Source organism: Notothenia coriiceps, unplaced genomic scaffold (assembly GCF_000735185.1).
Source record: "Notothenia coriiceps isolate Sejong01 unplaced genomic scaffold, NC01 NC01_scaffold00006076, whole genome shotgun sequence".
NCBI lineage: Eukaryota > Metazoa > Chordata > Actinopteri > Perciformes > Nototheniidae > Notothenia > Notothenia coriiceps.
Genome location: NW_011338777.1, coordinates 144,722 through 169,397, shown reverse-complemented (window position 1 = coordinate 169,397; position 24,676 = coordinate 144,722). Strand labels below are relative to the sequence as shown.

The 24,676-nt window shown below is 41.9% G+C and overlaps 3 protein-coding genes across 3 annotated transcripts; 1 reads left to right on the top strand and 2 right to left on the bottom strand.

Moving 5' to 3' along the window:
• Nucleotides 1–1,606: 1,606 nt before the first annotated feature.
• Nucleotides 1,607–4,171, top strand: LOC104943410 (clusterin-like protein 1). Its single transcript, XM_010768795.1, has 4 exons — nucleotides 1,607–1,725; nucleotides 2,306–2,517; nucleotides 2,802–2,980; nucleotides 3,167–4,171. The coding sequence occupies exons 1-4, from the start codon at nucleotides 1,611–1,613 to the stop codon at nucleotides 3,183–3,185; spliced, it is 525 nt and encodes a 174-aa protein (XP_010767097.1). The 5' UTR covers nucleotides 1,607–1,610; the 3' UTR covers nucleotides 3,186–4,171.
• Nucleotides 3,497–18,095, bottom strand: LOC104943420 (tyrosine-protein kinase yes). Its single transcript, XM_010768807.1, has 11 exons — nucleotides 18,080–18,095; nucleotides 17,813–17,912; nucleotides 16,173–16,271; nucleotides 15,100–15,203; nucleotides 14,675–14,824; nucleotides 13,093–13,248; nucleotides 9,644–9,823; nucleotides 9,173–9,249; nucleotides 8,157–8,310; nucleotides 7,538–7,669; nucleotides 3,497–5,358 (listed from the first exon to the last, which is right to left on the bottom strand). Exons 1-11 carry the CDS (start codon nucleotides 18,093–18,095, stop codon nucleotides 5,150–5,152), a joined length of 1,377 nt encoding a protein of 458 aa, XP_010767109.1. The 3' UTR covers nucleotides 3,497–5,149.
• Nucleotides 18,096–18,305: 210 nt separating this feature from the next.
• Nucleotides 18,306–21,233, bottom strand: clul1 (clusterin-like 1 (retinal)). Its single transcript, XM_010768806.1, has 5 exons — nucleotides 21,088–21,233; nucleotides 20,669–20,817; nucleotides 20,426–20,596; nucleotides 19,401–19,842; nucleotides 18,306–18,352 (listed from the first exon to the last, which is right to left on the bottom strand). The coding sequence occupies exons 1-5, from the start codon at nucleotides 21,188–21,190 to the stop codon at nucleotides 18,306–18,308; spliced, it is 912 nt and encodes a 303-aa protein (XP_010767108.1). The 5' UTR covers nucleotides 21,191–21,233.
• Between the last annotated feature and the right edge of the window lie 3,443 nt (nucleotides 21,234–24,676).

Here is a 24,676-nt window from a genome sequence, read left to right as displayed (position 1 = left end):
ATGATATTGTGGTCATTGTTCAAAAATGTCTGCTATTATTATGAGTAGTATTATTATAATTAGTATAATGCGCTTTCTGTCTTCCTGTCATTATCAGGAGTTAGACATGTAATGGCTATGTATTAGATTAGATTAGAACCTTCATTCTCCTAAACTGCTGGGACATTTCCCTATAGCCAATACCTTTTATATTTTCTACTCTTCACTTACTTGTCAGCATAGATCGNCAGCAATGTGTCAACAACTACAAACACATTTCTATCAGTATTTCTCTGTGTTGTGGTTGACATGATGACTGTTAGGAGTTAAGGGGAGAGGCTGAGCATCACCATTAAATGTGCAAATTGACATAAAAAGATGCTCAGCCTCTCCCCTTAACTCCTAACAGTCATCATGTCAACCACAACACAGAGAAATACTGATAGAAATGTGTTTGTAGTTGTTGACACATTGCTGACAGAGGGAACTACATTTGAATACAGATTTAAGAAGTATCAGTTTTTGAGCATGTCATAAGCATGTTTTGTCTTGACTATATTACTACCAGGGTTGGAGGGTTACTTTGTAAATGTAATCAGTTACTGATTACTGAATACATGGCTCTGAAAGTAATCCGAATACAGTTAGTTACGTGTCTTAAAAACGTAATCAAATTACTTTTAGATTACTTTTGGATTACTTTCTTTTTCCATCACAGATGGGTATGTTTTGGTGAACAGGAGACACAAAAAGCAAAAGGAAACTGAACGTGTTTTTACGGTTTTAATGGCTTATCAAGAGCACAACTGAAACATAACATCTGAAACGATGTAACAACATAATAAACTTTTTNCCCATAACTTTGACCCAGTTCATCAGTTCATACTGTCCTGACTGAGCACACGCACCTGTAACCTTGGCTGCTGTGCTCTCAGTGTTCTGTCTCCCTGTTCCTGCCTGTTGGCATCAGCTGATAGAGGTGTTATGATTCTATCTTGTTATGCAGCATGTTGATTATTCTCTCTGAACTAGCTGAATACATGGGTCTGGGGTAGAGTTCTTCAGAATTGACGTGGCAACTGTACCGTGAAGTCAGAACCTCTGACTCTTTGACTTGTTTTGTGAATTCTCCGGCCGAAGCTCCAAATAAACCCATCAGTGTTTGACATCAAAGCTCCAGCTCTCCCCGTGTCTCCTTTGAGTTGGTGACTCCTCCTGCATTGCTACACAGAAGTTTCCCCCACAATACCTATTGGTGTATTACGTGTTCATCGCTATTTAGCTTTATTTATCCCAAATCCTTTCAGTAACTAAAGTTGTTAAATACAAATAATGTGAAAAAAGTACAATATTTGCCTGTAAATTGTAGTTGAGAAGAATAAAGTGTTTAACATGTACCTCAGCAGTGTTGGCCTACCAAGTACATGACTTGGATAAATAAAGGCCTACTTTGTTAAAATAATTTTAATGACAAAATATTGATAATATTGCACTCAAACGAGATGTGGGAACTTGGAGAATTTTAGAGAGTGTGTTGCTTTTTACTTACTTTATCTTTGTACACAGTGTAAATTAATAAAAAAACACTAATCTAGTTGTTGAACATGTTTCTGTTTGCTGTAGGGAGGGAGATGTTCCCTCGTTTCCTGCAGAACAGGAAGTTGTGCCGGGACCTTCGCAAACAGACCTCTGAGTGCTGGCAGCTGCAGAGCCAGTGTGAGGCCTGTCAGGGAGCGCTGCTCACAGGTGAAGCTCCACCACCAACAACAACAACATCAACACCACCCACACACTCTCAATTTACCTCAGCTGAAGTGTAGGAAGACTGTGATACAAGTAAAAGCCCTGCAATCAAAATGTTATTAGACTACAAGTACAAAAGTATTAGCATCAAAATATTTTTCAAGTACCAAAAGTAAAAGTACTCATTATGCAGATTGGCCCATTTCAAAATAATATGTCATTATGTTTTGATTAAGCGTTATCAAAGCTTGTAAAGGTGAAGCATGTTTTAATCACTTTTTATACTCCAGGGTAGCTCGTGAATTTTGACTCCAGGTGAAACTAAAGTCTTATCTAATTGTTTTTTATATTTCACATCATTAATCCAAATCTGCAAAGTAACTAAAGATATTAAATCAATGTAGTGGAGTAAAAATACACAATTTACCTCTGAATTGTCGTGGTGTAGAATTACTAAGTAGCAACAAATTGAAATACTCAAGTAAGTTCAAGTACCTCAAAATTGCACTTAAGTATGTGTACTCAGTTACTTTACACCACTGCTTACATTAACCCCCCTGCCTGCTCCTCCTTCTGCCTCCAGAGTGCCCCAGCGTCCGGGACCTGCATGTGGAGCTGGACGAGGCCTCCCAGATGTTGGATGTTTCCACAGAGCAGTACGATGAGATCCTGTCCATCGTCCATCACCACACTGATGAGACCGTCAAGTGGCTGAGCAACATGGCGGCCGACATCAGCTGGGTGGCTCAGTCCGTGAACAGCAACACTCCTGAAAACTTCTTCAGTGTCAACGTGGTGAGGAGTGGAGGACATTAACGAAAAGAGTAGATTCATAGAGTGTATGGTTAGGAAAGTGAGAGGAAGTATTCAGGAAATAATAATCTACTAAAAGAATATTCACAAGTTTCATGAGTTGCTCTAACTTGGGAGCCTTGACACGTTAAAAATCAAAACACAATCCCCGAAATGCCAAATAAACAAACCAATGACCAACTGTATGGGGAAACCCTTTTAGTGAAAATCCAATAGGCCGAAAGCAATTTGATAATTATTGGTGTGTGACTTCTCCCATCCTGCAGGTGGCACCAAACACCCAGGATGAACAGAATGAATCTGAGACGGAGACCAAGGTGGAGGTGAACATCCTGAACTCTCCCCCAATCATCTTCTCTGTCCCTGGGGAGCTGAAGCTGAGGGGCCCCGCCTTCATCCAGTATGTGACCCAGGAGGCTCTGAGCAAGTACAAGGAAATGCTCAGGTGAGAGCTTTGATTTACCTCCATCACAGCCATCACCAATCACCTGATGCTTCTACTGTAGATTTACCTTTTCTTTAAAGACATGAATAAAACAGGTACTGGAATTTAGACAAGTGTGCTCAAACTTTAACTAAAGTCAAGTACTTTGTCTATTCTGACATCAATGAATTCTCTGTTTCTTCACAGGTACTATGAGGATGAGTAAACTACAGTCTCCTTTTCTAAACTTCTACCAGCACTTTCTTTAAGATTAGAACTAGCTTGTGCTCCTGTATGCAAACCATGTCAATCATTCCTATTTATTGAATGTAAAATGAAGAAAATGTACATACCTGTTGTAAATTGGTGGACATAAATACAATTAAATACCAAAAGAGCCTTGAGTGATTTATAAAAGGCCACATTGAGCTTCTTGGAGCCGAGTTGTTCAAGACGTGGACATCAAACTTGGACATCGCAGGCTGATCTGAACGAGGTTGGATGTTGCTTGCAAAGAACAAGAGAAGGCTAAATGATTCCTTTGAGGAACAACTTTTATTTTTTCTGAACAAAATCATATTAGTTATTCTCAGTAATGTCATTATCATCTCCCCACCAGTTCAAGTTCCATTTTCAGAAACAATCACATATTAGCTTGTGAGTGAAACACAAAGAAAAACAAAAAAAATTCACATCTTTGTCCGATCCTTATTATTACTTATCGAATGACAGTAAGATTTCCCATCTCATACCGCTGGACAGACAGTGGAGGTAACCTTTTATTGGACTTTTATATTACTTATAGAAGCACCAAAGCCCTGACCGGCCCACTGTGTGTGTACGGTGTTTGTTTTGTCTGGTATTAATATCTCCACCCCAGAAGTGATCCATCATCTCTACAACTGGGAAGTAAGAAAACCATAAAGGGGAGCTAGAGAGGAAAATGCCATCTGAGAGCTGTTGTTCCTGAACACATGGCTGGTTGACTTTGATTAATACAAATTGTGTATTAGGATTTAGATGAAAGGATTCCCTCCGTTAGACAGAGAATTCATTCGAGTAAAGGCATGTTAAGTTTTAGTTTTGTGGTATTTTACTGAGAAGAACAGAAAGAAATACTACAGCAGCATGTATGATCTAACATAATCCTTCACCAGGAATAGATGGGAAAACTGCCATTTTAAAACTGTGCAACTTTGTTAAGATTCTTTTACAGCAATCAGAAATATGCACCAAGATGCTTATTTCCGATAACTACTCAAACATACTTCAATTTCACAGCTGATATTCAAAACATTTATAAAATGTTAAACAGGAAAAAAGTTATCGCACATGAATATTATCAAAATAGCTGTTTATGATTTCAAGTCCCCGTTTAAATTAAAAAACAATTAAAAAAGCATATTAAAATCCGATGTGATTTGCCATTCAAGCGACCGTATTAAATATAATTTGTAGGATTTCTAAACACGGCCTTCTCATGTTCTCACTCATCCACCTGATCACACCTGCTGAAAATACATCTTTGCACGTACTGTGTGTACATCTGCTTTGATCTCTCCGTACATTCGTTCATCCGTAAAGTACAACCAGTCCATTTACTCCTCCTCCTCGCACCTTCTCCATCACAGCTTCACAGGCGCAGCACACACTGACATTTCAACCATAGTTGTTGGTCAACAACATCACCCATCAACCTGCATTTCAAAACCAAACTCATGTACATACAAAAGATCTTGACTTCAATATCAAAGAACTGTGTAAAATAAATTGGGGTTGAATTAGATGAGAGGGGGCATTTAAAAAAGTAAAAAATGGTGAGTCAATTTAAAATGAGAAGACAGCCCCTCTCCGTTTGATCACAGTGTTGTGGCCGGTCCATGTGGATTATTCTGATGAGCAGGCTTCCCAAAGCTTAAAGTACCAGCACCAATCTGCACATTTGGACATTTCCCCAAACATTTGGTCCCCGATTAGCCAAGGGACGTCCCTCTACTTCAGGGAACATTTTCTTCTTGCTTCTGCAGATAAGCCAGGGTGGCTGTGGACTAGTTTGTAGCTTTGACACCTTGTCTCTGCAGCCTCATCAAGGCTTTTTCCCATGTTGAAGTCCTGTGTTGTACCCGGCTTTGCTCTCCACTGATGTATGAAGCCAGAGTTCACCCCCCCCAAAAAAATCCCCCCCCCCAACTAAAGGTTGTCCCCGGGCTGGTACAGTGGCTCTGTGGCTGTGAAGTAGTCTTCCAAAAAGGACTGGATGTATTCGAAGGTTGGTCTCTCATCCGGCTCCCTCTTCCAGCAGTGCCTCATCATCTCGTGGAGGGACTCGGGGCAGCCCTGGGGGCAGGGCATGCGGTACCCTCGCTCCACCTGCTCAAGAACCTCTCGATTCACCATACCTGGAGAGAAAATACAACAAATGCAGTGTGAATGGACATCTAGTGTTTTTAACCATAACACTTTCCCATGTGCATCACTCATCATGTAATACAGTTGGGTACAAAACATGACCATCGTTTTCAAGTAATATTTAACATGTGTACAGAAATGAATTGGCTCAACAGTTTCCTAAACATGTAGGTAATTTTATATTGATACATACTGTATCAAAACTAATAGGGTTTTTACATTAGTTATAGTTTTGTAGCTATTATTTGACGAGAGAGATTTAGATTACATTTCATAGAATGCCACTTAAATGAACAGCTACACGGATTAGTGTTAACAATAATCATGTTAATGTGACTTCCCTCTGTGGGTCAGTGGGAGTTCATTAGGAGAATGAATGACAAGTGGGACAGTTTTCTGGCGAAGAAAAATTGTGCAAATCTTATCAGGAAACAACCCACTGCACAGCCTGAAGCAGGAGAAACATGTTGGCATCAGGCAGCTTAGAGAAGAAGCCCATCCACTGTGTGAAATGAGAAAGATGAAGGAAAAAACAACCTAGGTGGAACAGTATTTCCTGTAAGGACCCATACAGGGCAGAAACATTTACTAAAACCGAACCGACCAGTCATATTTGGCTAAAATAAACCCTTATAGGATTTTGCCACTCCCACAGTGCTGCTTCTTCTTCTGGCTTTTCCTGCACTACTAAAGCACCAGAGACGTGGATATCTTCTTAAGACAGGAAGACAGTGATCCTGAACCCTGTGACACGGCGCTGAAACCGCTCCATGGGGAGCTGAACAGCAGCTAAAAGAGGTTGTGACTCAGAGACAGTGGTATGGTCCCAACCACATCCTCCCACTGCGTCTCTCTGTGGGAGAGAGGGGATCAGATGATCTCAGACTCTGGGGGAGAGGAAGGGCCCGGAGCGACTGCTGGGACCCGGATACGATGGCAGCGTGGGCACTTCGGATGCTGAGGTGTTAGCGTGATTTATGTCTTAAATCTGAAACCCTCAGCTCTAATAACGTGCCTGTCTGAATAGCTGAATGAGTGTGTGTGAATCTATATATAAGAAGGACTGAAATAGAAAAAAAGAACGATGTGTTCCCAGGCTTGCTGCGTGATCTCGGTATACGTGCCTCATATCGCTTCTTTAAAACAAAAGAGCAGAAATAGAGATGCCTAGAGAGGAGGAGTAACTACTTTTTATTTATTCATTTATTTTACTTTGTACTTCTTTGCTTTGAGTGCTGTCACATCAGTTTAATGTGTCTGAGTTTAACATTACATTATTACATGTTACTTGTTAGACGCTTTTATCCAAAGCGTACATACTCAATACTGTGGACAATCCCCACAGGAGCAATTTGGGGTGAAGTGTCTCAGGGACACAACGACATGCTGACTGCAGTGGGGTTTGAACCTGTGCCCCCCTGATCCCAACACCAACGCACTAGTCTACTGCGCCACACGCCTCCCTAACAGTGATATAATGTACTTTTTTCTGTGTGTGCTTGTGAATGTGGAATACAATTCATAAAGACTGGGGGGAAAAAAAAAAAAAAAGAGAGGCCTAGAAAGACTGCAACTCAGCAGGACAGAGCCACACATGTCCCGTGAGTCATACTCCTCTTTTAAGAAGCGAAAAGAGGGGTTCAGCCTCCTGAATCTGCAGCTCTGGGGCGAATAATTAGACCAAACGGGTTGCTCTGAAACCAAAGAGGGCCCTGGGAACCAGATGGCCTTCTACATGAGATGGTGGTTAAGTCTGCCATATGGCACGCTCTGTAATCAGTGCCACAGACACACTGCAGCACTGCTGTCCTCCAGCAGGGGGCAGACATGAGGCTGCACACCACAGGAAGCGGGAGATCATGTGAGAGATCAACTTTCCCATGCATTAACAAGTCATTACACATCTACGTATCATCTATATGTAGTTATGCATTATGTAACATCTACATGTGTGGGAAAGGGCTATTAATAAAGGACGATGAGGATGAGTTCAATTTCAGAATCACCCTGAGGCGAGGTTAATGAATTATTCCTGTTTCCCATGGAAGTTCAACCTATTCATGACCGCAGGGGGCCAGGAATATAGACAACAGCTTCATGTCAAATGAAAAGGGAAAAAAAGACATAAAAACAGTTTTCTCCTCATCATCTGTGCTTCTTTATCGTTACCTGGGTACGGCACTCTGCCCTTGGTCACCAGCTCAGTCAGTAGTATACCAAACGACCAGCCGTCAGATTTGATGGTGAAGCGTCCGTACAGAGCGGCTTCAGGGGCCGTCCACTTGATGGGAAACTTAGCACCTGGGAAAAAAGAGAATAAAAACCAAAAAGGATTCATCAATATTTTCATCATGGATTGATCTGACCTTTGGGGCATTCATCTTCAGTTAAAACACTAACTGATTGTTCATTAAGTTAGTGAAACATTGTGATATGTGATGCAGGTACACTGAATGTACAATGAAAGTGTCAGCATGTGCTCGTGTAATGAATTATTCTCATTTCTTTATTTATATGCCGATTCTCTTTTGGTTTAAACAGTCAAAAGGTCTATAAAATGTAAGCAATTACTTGATATCTTCTCACACTAACACCAAACATGTCTTATTCCAAAAGCACTCCTGAATGCTTGAAACAGTTTTAGCTTAACCAGTGTTGGAGTGACACCAAAGGTTATATTGAAGCACCAAAGAAGGCCTGAAGGGTTCAGAATCACTTTCTCATGTATTTATAGCTGATGTGGTTCTTAGGAAAGGCAGACACACATGTGCCAGTTCTTAATACAGACCTTGTCTGGCGGTGTACTCGTTGTCCTCGATGAGCCGAGCCAGGCCGAAGTCGGCGATCTTACACACCAAGTTATCAGCCACCAGGATGTTGGCGGCTCTCAGGTCTCTGTGGATGTAGTTCATCCTCTCGATGAAGGCCATGCCGTCTGCGATCTGAGACGGGAGCGGGCCATGCAAAGAAACGGGGATTGGAGACAGAAAATACATGATGATACAGATTTCAATCAATTGAAATGAAAATAAAATGATCAATAATTACTTTTGAATAAAACACTGCACGTTTTTTAATATAGCATGTATCAACACAAGGCAATTCAAAGGGCTGTACAAAAACATTAACATATAGGGCAACAGAAACACCTAGTCAAATTACAGTTAAATAAACTTAAAAACAGTCATTACAAATCCAAGATACTACAAATGAAACCATCTAAAGTTACAAACTACAATAATAATACTCAATTAGCGGGGTCATTGGCCTATCATTCAACCCTAATATTAGTTATTTAAATACGAGATTATATGCAGCTGCGACAACTGGACAAATCTTTAACACGACTATCTGGATCTTTAACCCGCCTCGGTGTAACGCTCAAACACTTTCCCCCTCCGCTGCTGAGTGAGTAGGAAGAAGCCTGGGAATGAGCGGAGGCGAATTAAGAGCAGATCGCGGTGGGTTAGCGCACCCGGCCGGCTTAAGTGGCCTCTGATGAGCGCTGCTTAAGTGCTACTGTGGCAGTTAAGTGGTGAAAAACCAGGGCAGGCACACACAGTGAAGGGGGAGGGTAGAGATATTAGATAGGATATTAAATAAATATGACAGCCAGACGGAGACCAAACTGAGACTGAATATTTGACTGATAAACACACGGCTGGGAAGTTTCCCACATGGAGCTTTCTTTGTTTTGTTGCTGATGCATGAAAAGTGCTCCTCTCACACACTGAGTTAAAACAGCAGCCGGGCAGGTGGGAGGCAGAGGGAGTTTCTGTGTACACACTGTTTTATAAATCGTACCTGTGCAGCCATGTCCACCAGCTGCGGCAGCTTCATATATCGACCGTCTCCCTCCTTCATGAAGTCCAGTAAGCTACCTGCCAGAGTTCAGAGTAAAGCATGGTGAATATATCTGTTTGGGCGTAGTGTAAAAACAACACTTAATTCAGCATTAGTTGAGAGTTCAGTGTCAGAAAACGCTCAAATAACCAAAAACACATTGAAGGCAACATGAGTTCAAACATCATGGAGGCTTTCTGCATTAACTTCAGTTTTATGTTGGTCTTTATTGCTCTCACAGACCAATACAGTTTAAGTGCACTTATAATAAGAGTCACACTCAGGGTTTCAATGAGTCATAATGATGTCTGACTGGATGAGAGGTTAAAGATGATTGCTACATTAATGTCCCTCGGTACAGATTTTTCCTGTTATTATCCACAATGTCTGTATTTTGTGCCGATACTTGACTTCAGCCCTTTGAGTTCGTACCTTTGGCCATGAATTCAGTGACTATGTAGATGGGCTCCTCAGACACCACGGCGTAGAGAGGAACCAGTTTATCGTGCCGGAGTTTCTTCATGATCTGAGCCTCCTGCAGGAAGGCCTCTGGGGACATGGTGCCGGGCTTCAGGGTCTTGATGGCAACCTTAGTAGTGCCGTTCCATGTGCCTGAATAAAACAAAACAAAATGATCACTCAGGTTTGAAATGAACCATAAAACAATGTTATATTTCAAATGATAATTTATTGTCAGTTCAAGTCATCGCAGCTCCATTTCCAACATCAACAAGGACAAATATGAACGGTACAACAAGGGAACATAAATGTAACACTACATTAGGGCTGCTCGATTATGGCAAAAATCATTATCTCGGTTATTTGGGTCAATAATTTGAATTGCGATTATTAAATGTGATTATTCATTGACTTTGAAAACATCCATTTATTGGAGAGAAAAAAATGTGAACCGTATGTTTTTAACGGTATAATTCAACGGAAAAAAAAAAAAAGGAAAAAAAAGTAATAATAATAATGAAAACATAATCGTTTTATTTGGATTACATTGTTTTCGTAATCGTTGCAAGCCAGAATCGTAATTGCGGTTAAAATACGATTAATTGAGCAGCCCTACACTACATTTAATCACAATATGTTAAAGACCCTTTACGGTACGTCCACACGGTTCCGTTGCGTGCTTCAACGGAGACGCTTCCCATTCACTTTGAATGGGGTGACGTCAAGCTTTGCCGAACTGCATTGTGGTACAGTCGCGTCGCTTGGCCTCCGTTGCTCGCTTCGAAAGTTGAGAAAAGTTCAACTTTTCAAGTGTCGACGGAAGCGCAAGCCAATCAAATCATATGCCAGTACAAGCGCTAGCCAATCACCCACGTGCTTGAGTGTCCGGGGCGGGAGGTTAATGTGATTGGTTGTTGGTCACGCGCCAGACACGCCCACCGGCAAGCTTCAACGCGACGGAACCGTGTGGACGTAGGGTATCCTTAATTCGGTATTTAACATTTCAAGATTGAATGGTGCACAAAAGAGTGCTTTAGTCGAACCTGATTAAATGGTCGGACCCTGTATCTCTGAATTGATGGCAATAAGTAATTATGTTTCATTCTTGGAGTTTAGCGAAGGGTTGATATTCAAATTGAGATGTTCATTTGGTGGAGCAGTTTTGACTCAACAGTGGTGAACAAACACTTGTAACAATTGGTGCACTTGCTCCGAAACACCTTGAAATTATTAAGGAAATAATTGCTCTAAGGCATGTCCAATTCATCCAGTGACACACACCGTAACTCTAAAACACAGAGGATCCATTAAATACTTTTCGACCCCTTTTAAGTGATTGAAAAGTCGGTCCTAAAAAATCCGCCGTCATGACAGTAATCTCTGGCAGCGCTCCCGTGTGAGAGGAGCTGCTCTCACTCCATGGCTAAAACAATCAGCCACTTCCTGCTGCAGAGCCACTTACTCACGCCCTGTTTGCCTACAATGAGCTGAGGCAGGAGATCGGCTGCTTCCGTCACAGCGCTGACCTTCATGAATGAATCACACTGAACAAACTTCACACACACGCTGGAGGACAAAGTAGGGCAATGATAATATCTAATAATAATATATGGTAGCGAGCACATGGAGGTCAACCAGCACAAGCCATCATATAAAAACTCAATGTGGAACAAACAGGAGTTCTAGTGGCTGCTTCTCCCTTTGGATTTCAGTAAAGTGTATCCATGTTGTTTTACCTTATTTGTTTTGTTTCACTCAGTGACATCAAACATGACTATTTCCTAGGAGTCAATGTCAGTAGACCAATAGTCCCTCCTCAAACACAGGCACACACACTCACATGCCACACACACACACATTTCAGAATCACATTTCCTTTTTCATTTAAGTATTTTTTTAACAATTATTATTAGTATATTTTCTAATATATTGTACATTTTAACATCTGTTTCTGCCTTTTTCTGTACTGTATTTTCTTATCCGTTTGTCTGTGTATATTCAATGTATTTGCAAATAAACAGACACAAACGGTCAGTCAGAAGTTGTAGCGTAGTGTAAAACCATCAATAACAGATAGCAGAGGGACAGAGGGATTCCTGGGATTGCTCAGCGGAGGCTCGCAGGTCGAGGCTTGCTGCAGGCCACGCTTAATGAAAGAGTTAGAGCTGAAAGAGACTCGCGTTCCCTGAAAGCCCCGTCTCACATGCAGGCCGGAGAACTGAAGCGCAGGAGGTGACCTGTAATTACTGAGCTGTGTGTGTGTGTGCGTGTGTGTAGCTCAACAGTAATCAGCGTTTACATCAGTATGTGGGCCAGCGAGGCATCAAGACAAGCTTTTTAAAGAGGTCAGTCTCAACTTGAAACTAACGCAAATCTATAAACTCAGTTTGTGTGCATTTACTGCCTCAGAGTTGTTTCACATTAAATTGACATCAGTTATAAATAATGTACAGCGGATGCTTTGTATCTGTATGTAAACCCTAATGGCCGTGTGAGTGGATGCCCATGCAGTTGTTTATATTATTTAATAATTCATGATCAGTGTGAGCCTCAAACATAAATATTACAGTGTGTATTCATGTGTATCTGTGGTGCTGACATAGGAAAGTGGTGGATGCATCCCAGTGTGTGACACGTCAGGCTTTCCATACTCTAACATCAGCTGACCAATTTCACACAAATCCAACCTGCATTCGCGTCATACAGCTTTTGCTCTAAGCAAACACTTTCATTTGTTTTCTTTCTGTGGAATTAACAGAGTGACTCCAACGGAAACCCTTTAAAGGTCTATAACATAGTGTGTGATCATCAACATGTTGGACTGAATGCAGACCATTTCAATTAAATGATGGCAAAAATGTATTGGTTCCAGATTCTCAAATGAAAATATTTGCTGGTTTACTTTTTCTTCTATGGTGTTGAACTGAATACCATTGTTGTTTCATTGGTGTCCAGATAATCAAATGTTACTAACATGGCAACTTTGGCTTTTGAAATTGTAAAAGGTGTTGTTCAATATTTTCTGGCATTAAATGAACCAAATCAATTCTTAATAAGGAACTAATCTGCGGATTAATGTATGATGAAAGTAATCAAAGATGCATTGCAGTCAGCCGTAACAGAGGAGTAAATGTCACATAGCCTGTGTGTTATCTCTTGTTTTCAAACCTTTCAGCTAGGTTCAAAGAGCACAAGTATTTACTATGACCCCAAACGCCCAGCACCAATTATTTCCAGTTGCAGCCTGTGCAAAAATGTATTTCACAGTACTGCTTTCTGGTGTGACCAAGTAAGAATACTCAAGAAATACCACATTTGTTATGAGTCAATTTGTTTGCCTTACAGTTAACCCATTAACATCTTCACAAGCCAAAGTCCATGCGTGTGTGTTTTAATCAGTAACAGCATTAATGGTCTCTTACCCATCCAGACTTCTCCAAAGCAGCCCTGGCCGAGTTTGAGCTCCAGTCGGAGAGACTCTCTTGGGATTTCCCAAGCATCCTTAGCTAGTCCCTGAGTCTGAGGCTTCACCGTGGGGCACACGGTCGTCAGCCTGTAGCACAGACCGTCCGAATGTTCTGGACAGGAACAGAGATGTGAAGACAGAAAGAAAAGAATGAGCTTTATGTTTGAATGATCAGCCTCCAGCCTGGTAACAAACAAAACAACTGTGTCGAGTTAAGAACAAAATCGTAGCAGCAACGGGAGTTATGCTGCAGTAAATGGAGTGTGATGAATAAAACAATACATTGCCACTTGACACCAACAAACTACAATCCAAAATAAACGCACTAAACTCTTGACCCGTCATTCCTCAGAAAAAACGAATTTATTTATTTTTATGCTGATTCCCAGGTATAATCAAATGTTATGGTATTCTCACCATAATGACTTGAAATGTGTTGAACTCAATAAAGTTTCAATTTCAGTAATAAAAAGGACTGTAGTCAAAGTTTAGGGCCTAAAGCAGCTGAACGAGGCCATTCAAACCATCTCATGAAATGCATGATTGTCATTCTGCACACAGTAAAGGGAGACACAGCGAGCAGCAGCCTGTTATATTGAAGCTACTGAACAGGTAAGATGTTCTCAGGGATTGTTGACTCAGTGTAAAAGCCCGCACTTAGAGGAATACAAAGAGTCAATTATAAGGCGCACTGCCGGGAGTAAATTACATGAATCGTGTGGAAGCAAGCAGTGTCAACAACACACGACCTAAATGAAATGTTAAGGAGCTGTAAAAACAAACATCCTCTTGTTTATGGATACTGCCTCTGTGAGTGTAACTGTGTTCTTCATAAATGTCCTGTGTGTGTTTTCCTCATCCAGACGCTTTCTTTTGACAATCTGCTGGGTATCTTCCACGAGAACAGCTGCCTGCCTTTCAAATGTGAAGACTACAGCAGGCTTAAGTCTGTTTTGTTTTTTAACGATACATTTTATATTCATGCTTCTTTCGGGTTGAGCCTTACATGGTTTGCTGTTTTGGGGCTTTGACGTGATTTCTGAGCTGTGAGCGGATCAGTGAAGACACTGCTTTCAAAATCACCACAGGAGGAAAACTGCTTGTAAGACAAACTCAGAATGTATTTCAGCAGATGTGCAGCTGAATAATGCATTTTCTCCTGCAAGAGCTGCAGTCATTGGATAAAATACTTTTATTTCAAAGACGCAAAACGTATAAAACATTGGCTTATTTTCTCACATAAAACACTCCGAGAATAGCCGACTTACTTCTGCATTTAAAGTGCACCATTGTATCTCTTGCAATATTTTTTTTATTTGACTTCCTATTTATTATATGCCGCACTGTTAGCTTGGCCCAGGACTTAAGATGTTCATCGCCAACAACTACACTACTGCTGCTGCTGCTTTTGTGCACAGGACAATAAAACCTTTGAACATTGAAGGAAAAACAACTTTTAGTAAGAGCAGCTGTCCAGTTGTAAATAACAATTTGTCTAAGCGCTTCCCACATGAGAACAAGAGGAATGTGCTGCATACCTGTGTAGTGTTTCACCAGCTTCTGCAGATTCTCAAACTGGGCCCGAGTGGTGATGTAATAACCTCCGTTGTCCAGCTTTCGGATCTTGTAGTGTTTGACGTTGTCGCCCTTCACCTCGTCCCAGTCCCGGAGAGACAGAGAGTAGGCACCTTTAGGATCCACAGGAAGTCAGTTAGATTGAGCAGCAGAAACTCTTGAATCTGCATCACAGGCTTTCATCCCACAGAACATCTGATAAACATAAAAACACATTTTAACTTCTAACCGACATTCAAATAAGAAGAACTCCCATATAATGAACATATGGCCGCAATAAAACGGAGCCCACAAGCACAAATAAGGAAAGGCTTTCATCATTGCCTTTAATATCAAAACTGCAGCATTTTCATTACGGTCTGGCTTTTCATGAAATGAATCCTCTTACCTTTGGTCGTCTCACTCTCTCGTGCCAAGAAAGTTCCCCGCTGGTTCCCTGGATGCAATAAGAGGCGCTCGGCGTCTTTGCGGCCCATTTTACCAAAGTACCATCTGCAGAAAGAGAGTGAGAGTCAGACAGGAGGAGCTCCACATGTCATAAACTGCATAACAAGTAGCATTTTCTGTGTTCGGGTAATAAGAGCACTGCTGGTGGAAATTCTCTGGGTTTAGATGAATCCTAAACACCCGGTCTATAAAATTGTCAAGTCAAATATTAAAGCTGGACAGAACATAATATATTGTTAGTCAGTTTTACATAACATTCATTTACAATACCAGCAGTTTTTATGTGGTTCATATGTGGTTACCTTCAAATCAGAGGCAATAAAATAATAGGCAATAAAATACCTTAAAATCTAATTTAAGACAACATAATGGATATCACATTACTATAATTACAGCTTTTTAACTTTACAACTTTTTAGCCTGATCCATTACATGTAAGGGGCTATTATAAATAAAGAAAACATTAGATAATGTCTGTAAAGAATGTTAATAACTAGCTTTTCTCATTTGTTTATGAGTAGTGAGAGTTTTAAGAGATACAAATACAGTCATGTTGAATTGAAAACATTTCTCAACACTAAATGAAGAAGGAATTAAAACTCATAACCTCTGTTGATGACTTGCACTCAATCTTTAAGATTAAAGCTAACGTTTTGGGCTAGTTTCCACCAGGGTTTTATGAGAAGCTTAAACATCTTGTATTAGTCAAATGGCTGACAGCCAATGCGAAACCAGGGCAGAGCTGTCTGAAGCACTCGTTTCTGTCACACCGGATGAACAGCAATGGGAATGCCAGCGACTGTCAGCCACTACACAGGCCTCCATTGTTTACACTGTCAGTACATGACGGCTGAGTCACAATGTGTGAGCGCCCAGCCGCATCATGTCTTCTTAATCAGAGAAATAACCGAGCAGGGGGAGAAACAGTACAGGAATGTGAAGGAGAAGAGTGAAAGAAAAAGCGAAATTCAAATTGGAGGATGACGGAGGTAGAGATAGATAATAAGCTCTCACTCTTCAGCCTGTATGGAGTCGGCTGGAGCCACGTAGTTACTCGGGATGTAACCTTTCTGCCCCGTGTTGATGGAGCGAGCCTCCCACCAGTCGCCTTCCCTGAGAGAAGAAGTTCATTCGAAATAAAAAAACACACAAAAGCATGATTGGAAAAAATACACCTACTGTAAACAGGTAGGTGGAACACAAGGTCTCATTCTGCGTCACTCAACACGTCAGGAGTCAGTTTTGTTATTGAGACACATCAAACAGAGGAGGAGGAGGAAGTAAAAAGTATTATAATGAAAAACTTTTCTGTTTTGTTTTTAAAGGAAAAGTGAATGTCCTGCATTCAAATCCTAATTAAGTTTAAGTAATACTGAATCATCTGTTAAATTCTTAACATATACAAAGTAATTGTTCTGCAGTAAATGGCCCTGATTGACAGAACTAAATATACAATTCAACAATATAATAATAATAATAATAATAATACAGTTGAATCAATGCACATGTGCTGTTCTTTACATAAGTTGGCATTTTGAAAGGCTTTCATTTTGGTTTTAATGTAAGATTTGTCTAAACGTATTCCGTATACGGAATGTACGTAACGTATTCAGTCCATTTCGAACAATCAGAAACTTTATGCCAATGGAAAACATTAAAGTTATATGACTAGAGAAGAAATAATAAATGAGAGGGGGAACTGAGGTGAAGGGAAAATCTGTTCTCTTCCTATTCTTTCTCTGAAAGCAGATGGCCTTTCATTACTGCTAAAGCAGAATGTCCATGGACAGCAGCTGGAGGACTGAGGGATGCATTTGTGGAGAACTTGGAGCTCTGCCTACTTTCACACCTGTGCACACCTGGGAGAAAGATGATGCTGATACAATAGGACAGAAGAAATTAGTAGGAAATTCTTCATTTTTTCATCATAATTCTTTGTATATTCCTTTAGTTCTAGAAATTAAGGAATATTGTATTTTGGATAATAAATATCTATTTGCAATAGAAATGCCAAACACAAAGTTAAGGATTGGAGTTTTGCAATAACTGAAATGTACAATATACTTTTAAAGAGGCATATTGAAGAGTGCATGACAATCTAATGAGTTTCAGTGCACTGTTGGTGTCTTTTAATACATAGTTAAATTCCGTAATAAATGAGTATCTTTTTTTGCCTATAGCTTGTATTTGACTAAGTGAGAGAAGAGTGGTATGTTTTACACTGTTACACCTAAATGTAAAACCCTAAACTAAAGGAAGGTTCTACATCAGAGGGAAAGCAATCTGGACTAAACAGACGGCCCATTAAAGGAAACCATTAACCCAGAATGCCTTAATACAATGAGGGATTACACACGCTTGCGCACACACACACACACACACACACACACACGCACACACGCACACACCACTGCAGGCTGTCTGCTGTCACTCTGATCGAGTTAAATCTGAGCTCTGACAGTTTGAGGCCATGCAAGTTTGGACACACACACAAGACACACCACACACACACACACACACACACACACACACACACACACACACACACACACACACACACACACACACACACACACACACACACACACACACACACCACACACACACACACACACACACACACACACTACAGTGTTCAGAGCCTCTGTACTCACGTGTTGTTGATGATCTGGAAGCGATCCCCTTTCTTAAACGACAGATCATCCGTCGTCCTCGCTTCATAGTCGTACAGCGATACGAAAAATGTAACACCGCCTGAAAACAAGAGAAACTGAGCATGAGGGGCGTGCATATTTAACATCTTATCCCACAGTAGTTTCAAAAAAGCGTTATTCCTTTAATACACAACATTGAAGCTTGAAATAAAAACAAATGTTCCTTTTCTCATTTTGTAATATTTCATACTTGGGTAAAGGTCTCACTGAGGTGAGCAAACATATTCAATGATGCTAATATTACCAATATGAATACTGTATTATGGTAGTAATGTTCAAGACTGTATGAAAGAAACCCCTTCCTGCAAATCAGGGTCTTGACCAAAATACAACTAGCTATATTCAATTTGATTTATTTTAGGAACATCAGGATATTCCCTCCACATTTTTCAAACTCTGTGGTCTCACGTGTAGTCAGTGAATCAAACGGATGTCACTTAATCTCCTCCATGTAATCAAAACAGTTGATTGGTCTGAGGTCTGCAGACACAGAGTGCACAGAGACGACAGGACTCTCATATATTCATCTGGAGGAGGAAATTGAACGGGCAGGATTAGATCACCAGAAAACCCTCAGGCTAGATTATCCTCCTTCAGAGAGCCAGGGAGTGAGAGAGAGTGTGTGTGTGTGTGTGTGTGTGTGTGTGTGTGTGTGTGTGTGTGTGTGTGTGTGTGTGTGTGTGTGTGTGTGTGTGTGAGAGAGAGAGAGAGTCTGTCAATGTATGCGTTGGTTTGTGCAGTTCCATCCAATCTATGATATAATTATGATTGACATTTTTTTTTATAAAAAAATTATAATAAAACAATTTATTTAGAAGGAACTAAATAAAAAAAAACATTCAATAATAAATATTGAAATAAAGTTTTAAAACACAAATCAATGGCACTGATAAAAACACATTAGAGGGTTAATCCAGATCAAATCAGTCAAATAGACAAATTAGACAACTGTTTTCAAATAAAACCAGTGTGCGAAAAACAACAATAGGCTTTTTTTTTAAAGATTTGAGAATTTCAAAGAAGTCACATTATAAAAATGTAAAAACCAACCTGAAAATGCACGAGATAACATTTAATGTCACAAAGATTCATTTCAACTAAAGTTATTCCAAGTAGGGCTGGGCGATATGGTCTCTAAATGATATCGCGATATTTACTGACTATATCGCGATATACGATATATANTACGTTATATATCTTGATTATACCTGTTGGGGAAATATTTTCCAAAGCCCACAGGTGCTCAGTCAGGACAGTATGAACTGATGAACTGGGTCAAAGTTATGGGCTTTGGAAAATATTTCCCCAACAGGTATAATCAAGATATATAACGTAGGTCTATATTATACTGAAAAGGGCTGATGTGTTCTTTTTTTGGTACCTGGAGTATATTTTCATGCTTATATTTCTGTACTTGAATTAGGTACAATTTCAATGCATGATTTTTCCTGAGTATTCATGCCCTCTGTTATCATTTATTCTTCATAACTAAAAAATCCATGTTTTTCATTTTTTCTGCCGTATTTACCTTTCTTCTTCTGCTCCTCCACCGCCTTTTGGATGTCCTCAAACCTCTGGGTCACCACTGCTCCAAACTCCTCCACCACACTCTTGCCGAAGTCGAAGAAGGACTCCAGCACGTCCTCCAGTCCCACCCCCTGCAGGAAGCTGGAGTCCCGGGCCGGGTCGTAGGGGTCTGCCGCGGTGTCCTCCTCCATCAGGGAGTCGGTGTAGTTCAGGAAGGCTTTCTGCAGGACCTGGTCCAGCCGGCCGCTCATCCTGGAGACCAGCTCCACGCTGCGGTTCACCAGCCCCCCAACCCTGCTGCTCAGGCTGCTGAAGGACTCCTCGATGCGGTCCGCCTCCATGTCGCTGTCCTCGGGGCCCTGGTTCACCAGGATGTCCCCTGCATCCAGACGGGCCTCTTTGGGGCCGAAGCGCCCAGACACTCTGCGGAAGAAGTTCTCCACCTACAGAGTGAAAAGAGATGGAGGTGAGTTTTTGTTATTGTAACCCAGGGTCACAAGAAGTGCATGGGGAGTAAGAAAAACTAAATTCTGCAACACAAAACGTAGTTTACTTGCTGTTCCTAAGATATTGTCTTGTTAAATAATGTAACATTGAACCTCTTCAGACCTCCAAAAATATTGAAAATAAGGCAACAAAAACAGTCCCTTTGGTTAAAGTGATCCCAACTGATGACACTACCAAGGGTTAAATACAACTAATCAAGGCCCACAAGTATTTGAAGCACTGGTCTAAAGGAAATTACATAAAAAATGCTGTTTTGGCACATTTACATGTTTTACTAGTGCAGCAATATTTATTCATTAATTGGACTAATGTCATTATTAACAAATGCAACGGGTCTTATCTGATGTTTTGATGCATTGTTTACTGAAAAATACAATAAGACAGTTCCACCACCTAGAGCCACATATTGCATCCCAAAAAGAGCCAAATAAAAGTTGTATTTTTGTTATTTTTCCCGATGTTGCTGCAATAGGTTAGGTTGGAGGTTAGAGTAAGAAAGTCTGAAGTGGAGTTGGATACCTTGGCATGGAAGAAGCCATATCCCCTGCGGCAGGTGGAGGTGTAGAAAGTTTTGCACGCGTCCTCCAGACAGGGCCTGCACTGCTCCCACTCAGACTGCAGGGACTCCTTGCACTGCTGCTCGGCCTCCTGCAGCTTCTGCGTCACCTCCTTAGTCAGCTGGTCTGCCTCCTGGTGGGAGAAGGGAAGACGTGTTTTATCTGTGTGCTTTTTTTCTGTCTGCCTGGTCAATGTTGTTCTTACCTTCTTCTTGTCACTGCTGTGTTGGAGAGACTTCATGAGGTGTTCGTGTTTCTGCTCGTTCCTCCACATCACCTGCTTCATCTGCTTCACCCCGTACAGAGCCCGCCTCACCTCCTCGTCCACAAGTTTCTCCCCATCCAGGGACAACTCTGAGTAAGAAGAACACAAATAGGGTGAAAACGATTGTCTCTTTGTTAAATAATGCAATCTGATTTACAGTATATGACATTGAAAACTAATTAAGACACTTGTAGAAAGCCTATGATGTAATTACACTGTTTACATTATCAGAATAAACAACTCTAACATACTTTTTTGCTGTGGCAGATAAAAATGTACTTTTGACTTTGATAAACAACATCAACCATGTTCCCTCTAAATGAAGGTAAAGATAAATTCAGACTTTTGTGCTGACTCACGTTTTAAGGTGTCCTTTGAGATGCCGGTGGGTTCGTCCTCCGGGGCAGAATAAAGGACCCCCAGCGTTGCCCCCAGAACAAACAAACCAAGCAGCAGCTTCATCTTGAGCTCACTCAGCAGCTTTGAAGTTTAAAACTCTGGGTAAAGGATTCTGAAAGGACATCAAATGTGATATTACTATCGGTACAGAATCAGATACACTTGAAGATCCCTGAAAAGTCTTAAGAGTATCTCATTTAGTTTTCAATATTAAAGTCTGAAAATGTTAAATTGTTGGAAGGGTCTGTATTGTATTTCTCCCCTGCACCCGCATTGCTTTTACAGTGAAATCCTACATCTCAAATAAAGATATAACCTATGTTTACTTTATTTTAAATGCACAGGGACATTGTTTTCCTTTTGACTTGATCTACTGACATACCATTTTATTTTCAAATTATAGGATTTAAATTAGCTGTATAAACACGGAAAATTTCAGTTATTACATTTCAATAAAACTCAGTAATTCTGTATACTGTAGTCTGGTTGCCCATTTCTTTTAGACCTGTTGGAACTGTTTTATTAGAGGAATTGAAAGTCTTAACTCATTACATTTGTATTTTAAGAAAATAGCAGCTACCCTGACATTTGCATAAGATCACACACTGTGTTTAAATAAGGAAACAAAAACAACAGGTTAGGTCTGTTCCAGAAAGCTAATAGGATTTGTTCTGAGCATGATTAAACGTCAAAAATACTGTACGAGGTCATAAGTGGGTCTGCCTCTTGGTGGTGCTGCACATCTGTGTACACTTAAACAACCACAGTCATGCGTCCCAAATGGACTTACATCCTTTTGATGTCAGAAGGTAACTGGAACAGTTTATTTTAGTTGGTTCGACTACAAAGATGTGTCCCAACACAACCTTTAACATATGTACAGTCATTACAGTGACGAGTAAAATACCTACGTTTTAGATTTGTACTTACTTTCGCATTAGAATGTGGAATATGTTACATGTCCGTCCTGTATGGAAAGGCTTAATTGTCATATGCAACAACTTCAACCTAGTTTTGGCAATACAACTCTTAAATTCCTCTAACAATGCATTATTTAATATACTTAAGAGATAACTGGAGTTAAATAATACTGCAAGAGACCTAATGGATTATCTACATCTAATTGTTTATATTGCTTAGCTGTGTCATTTTAACTCTACAAATACTATAAGGATTATCTCTTTCATTTTTAAGAATACACTGACCTATAGCAGCCTTGCCTTTGTTCTCATTCATAACACTCCGTTCGATGTCTCACTATGGGATGCGCCTCATCCGTGGAGCAAACAGAAGCATCAATCTCATTACGCCAATCCTGATTGGCTGGTGATCTTGACGTCAGCGTCAGGGAATCCAACCCCTATAAGTAGCTTGCGCTACGTCGCATGCGTCATTCAAACACCTCTTCTCGCTTCAGAGCACATCTCTATATCGGTAGCCGGGCTAGCTTAACAGTCCACAGACTGAACCCAAGCTAACTTCGGTCGACGGGCGCTCGCCGGCTACTTTTATGCTTCTGCAAGAAGACTGTTAGTATTAACATACCAGGTAATACTACAATCGACCTCGCCGTTGTTTCTTTTCTCTGGAAATTAAAAAGGTAAGGTTTTGACTTTCAAGCTAGCAGCACACCTGTTGCTAGCTTGCCTCCCTCGCTAACGACACCACGATAGCGAGGAAGTTTTTTCTTTTCTTCTCACACCAGAGAAGAATAGGACTAAAAGAATATTACCACATATTACCACACCAGGTAATATTATTCGAGAAAAAATCCTACGCCGTTGTCTTTTCTTCGGACTAACGACAGGTTGGAGAAGATTTTTTTCTCGGTGAAGTACCTGCTACGAGCGCGTCCTTCCCACGTCGCCATAATGGCGAACAAGATGGACACGTCTCTCCCTCACACCAGAGGAGTCAGGGAATCGGAGGCTCGGCTCTGCGGGTTGAAGATTTCGGACGCAGACTCACACCAGGTCTGCTCGTCCTGCCTCGGGCTGCAACATGCCCAGGAGGCTATCGACAACCCCGGCTCATGCGGGCACTGTGCCCGTTTCAAAGAGCCTTGCTCCGTTTATTGAACCTTATTTTCGGCGGAGCGTGAGACCGAGCCGCCCGATCTAATCATCGTATACGGAAGGAAAGATCTTCACTCTCTTAGAGGAGAGAGATCTTATACGCCGACTGAAGGAGCCGACACTTATGTCTTACGGGATCTCGCCCTCCCCCCGACTGTCGCTTAACCCCTGACATCGGGGCACATTGACAGAACTTTTGGGTTCGTCTGTAACACTCGTAGCAGGTGACAACGAGGAATCTCGGTCGCCTCTACAGTGCAGAGAAATGGGAAGACTCAGAGATAAACAACACAAATACCGGGAGATCACAGACTTGTGCCACCATGGGGTAAAGCTGTTAGGGGTGGCTGTTGACGGGGCTACGCGCGACGCCGATCGCGAGAGATATTGGGGTCGAGCAGTGACGCGCTACGCGCGACCGGCCACCACGGGAAGTGTCTGGGCAGATAATAGGCGGAAACTACTCGTGGCATGCGACGGAGAGTTTTCGCCCTTTGTTAACCGCCTGACAAATAACCAAAATAACGAAAAAGAAAAGTAAACTCGACGGCGGGAGCGGACGTTCCGGACCTGCGCGAGTTAGCTTTTACCGGAAATATCTCTTTTGTCTTGTTATAGCACTGTAGCACAAAACGGTCTGAACTCCGTACGGCGCAACTCGCGTAGAGAGTTCCGGGGTTCGCACCTTGTGTAGACCTTCGGACCCTCGTGTAGCTGAAGGTCGAGACAGTGCCTCCCCTCTTCTCCTCGGACAGTCCCGGCGAAGGCGAAGAAGAAGGTAGCTGACGACGGCGGTTTAAGGACCAACGACGGCGGACCCGACGGTCGGCCTTGGCCTATAAAAGACCCGGTTGAGCGGGGAGCAGGACGGACCCGACCGCTGAGCCCCGACCCGACACTGGAGACGACGGAAGCCATGAGACTTGGCTGCGGAGCTCCGATCGGACCCGGCTTCCTGACGGCGACACTCCCGGTCGCCGGACCTGGGAAGCTCCTCTTGTCTCCAACGCGTCCGCGCGGAGAAGGAGGAAAGGAAGAACTGAGCGTAGAGTAAGCGTACCTCTGCTCTCGTCTCGGTTTTTAGGGAGCGCGCTTGCTAGACGGCCGTACAGGCGTGCTAGGAGGAAATGGGCGCAGACCCTCCAAACCACTCCAACTCGGTAGATGAGAAAGGACGGTGGTGGTACTAAGGGTAACGGAACGGGCACCGGAGCTGTCGCGGTCGCAACTTGCGCCTCTGTCTACAGGCACTAGCGGGGGCCGGCATAGAGCAGGTCATGACGGGACCGAGGGACGCTAACGAACTGTCTAGGAGCGCGTCGGAGGCGCAACCATACGCGAATCGTTCGGCTCTTTGCGAAGTTGCAGGACCGGGCCAATGTTGCGACGCCGAGACGGCATCGCTGGCAAGTCAGCTACGCGAGCTGACCTTAGCGCGGGCCGGAAGCGGCCGTCGCGGGCGGGGGGGGCCTGA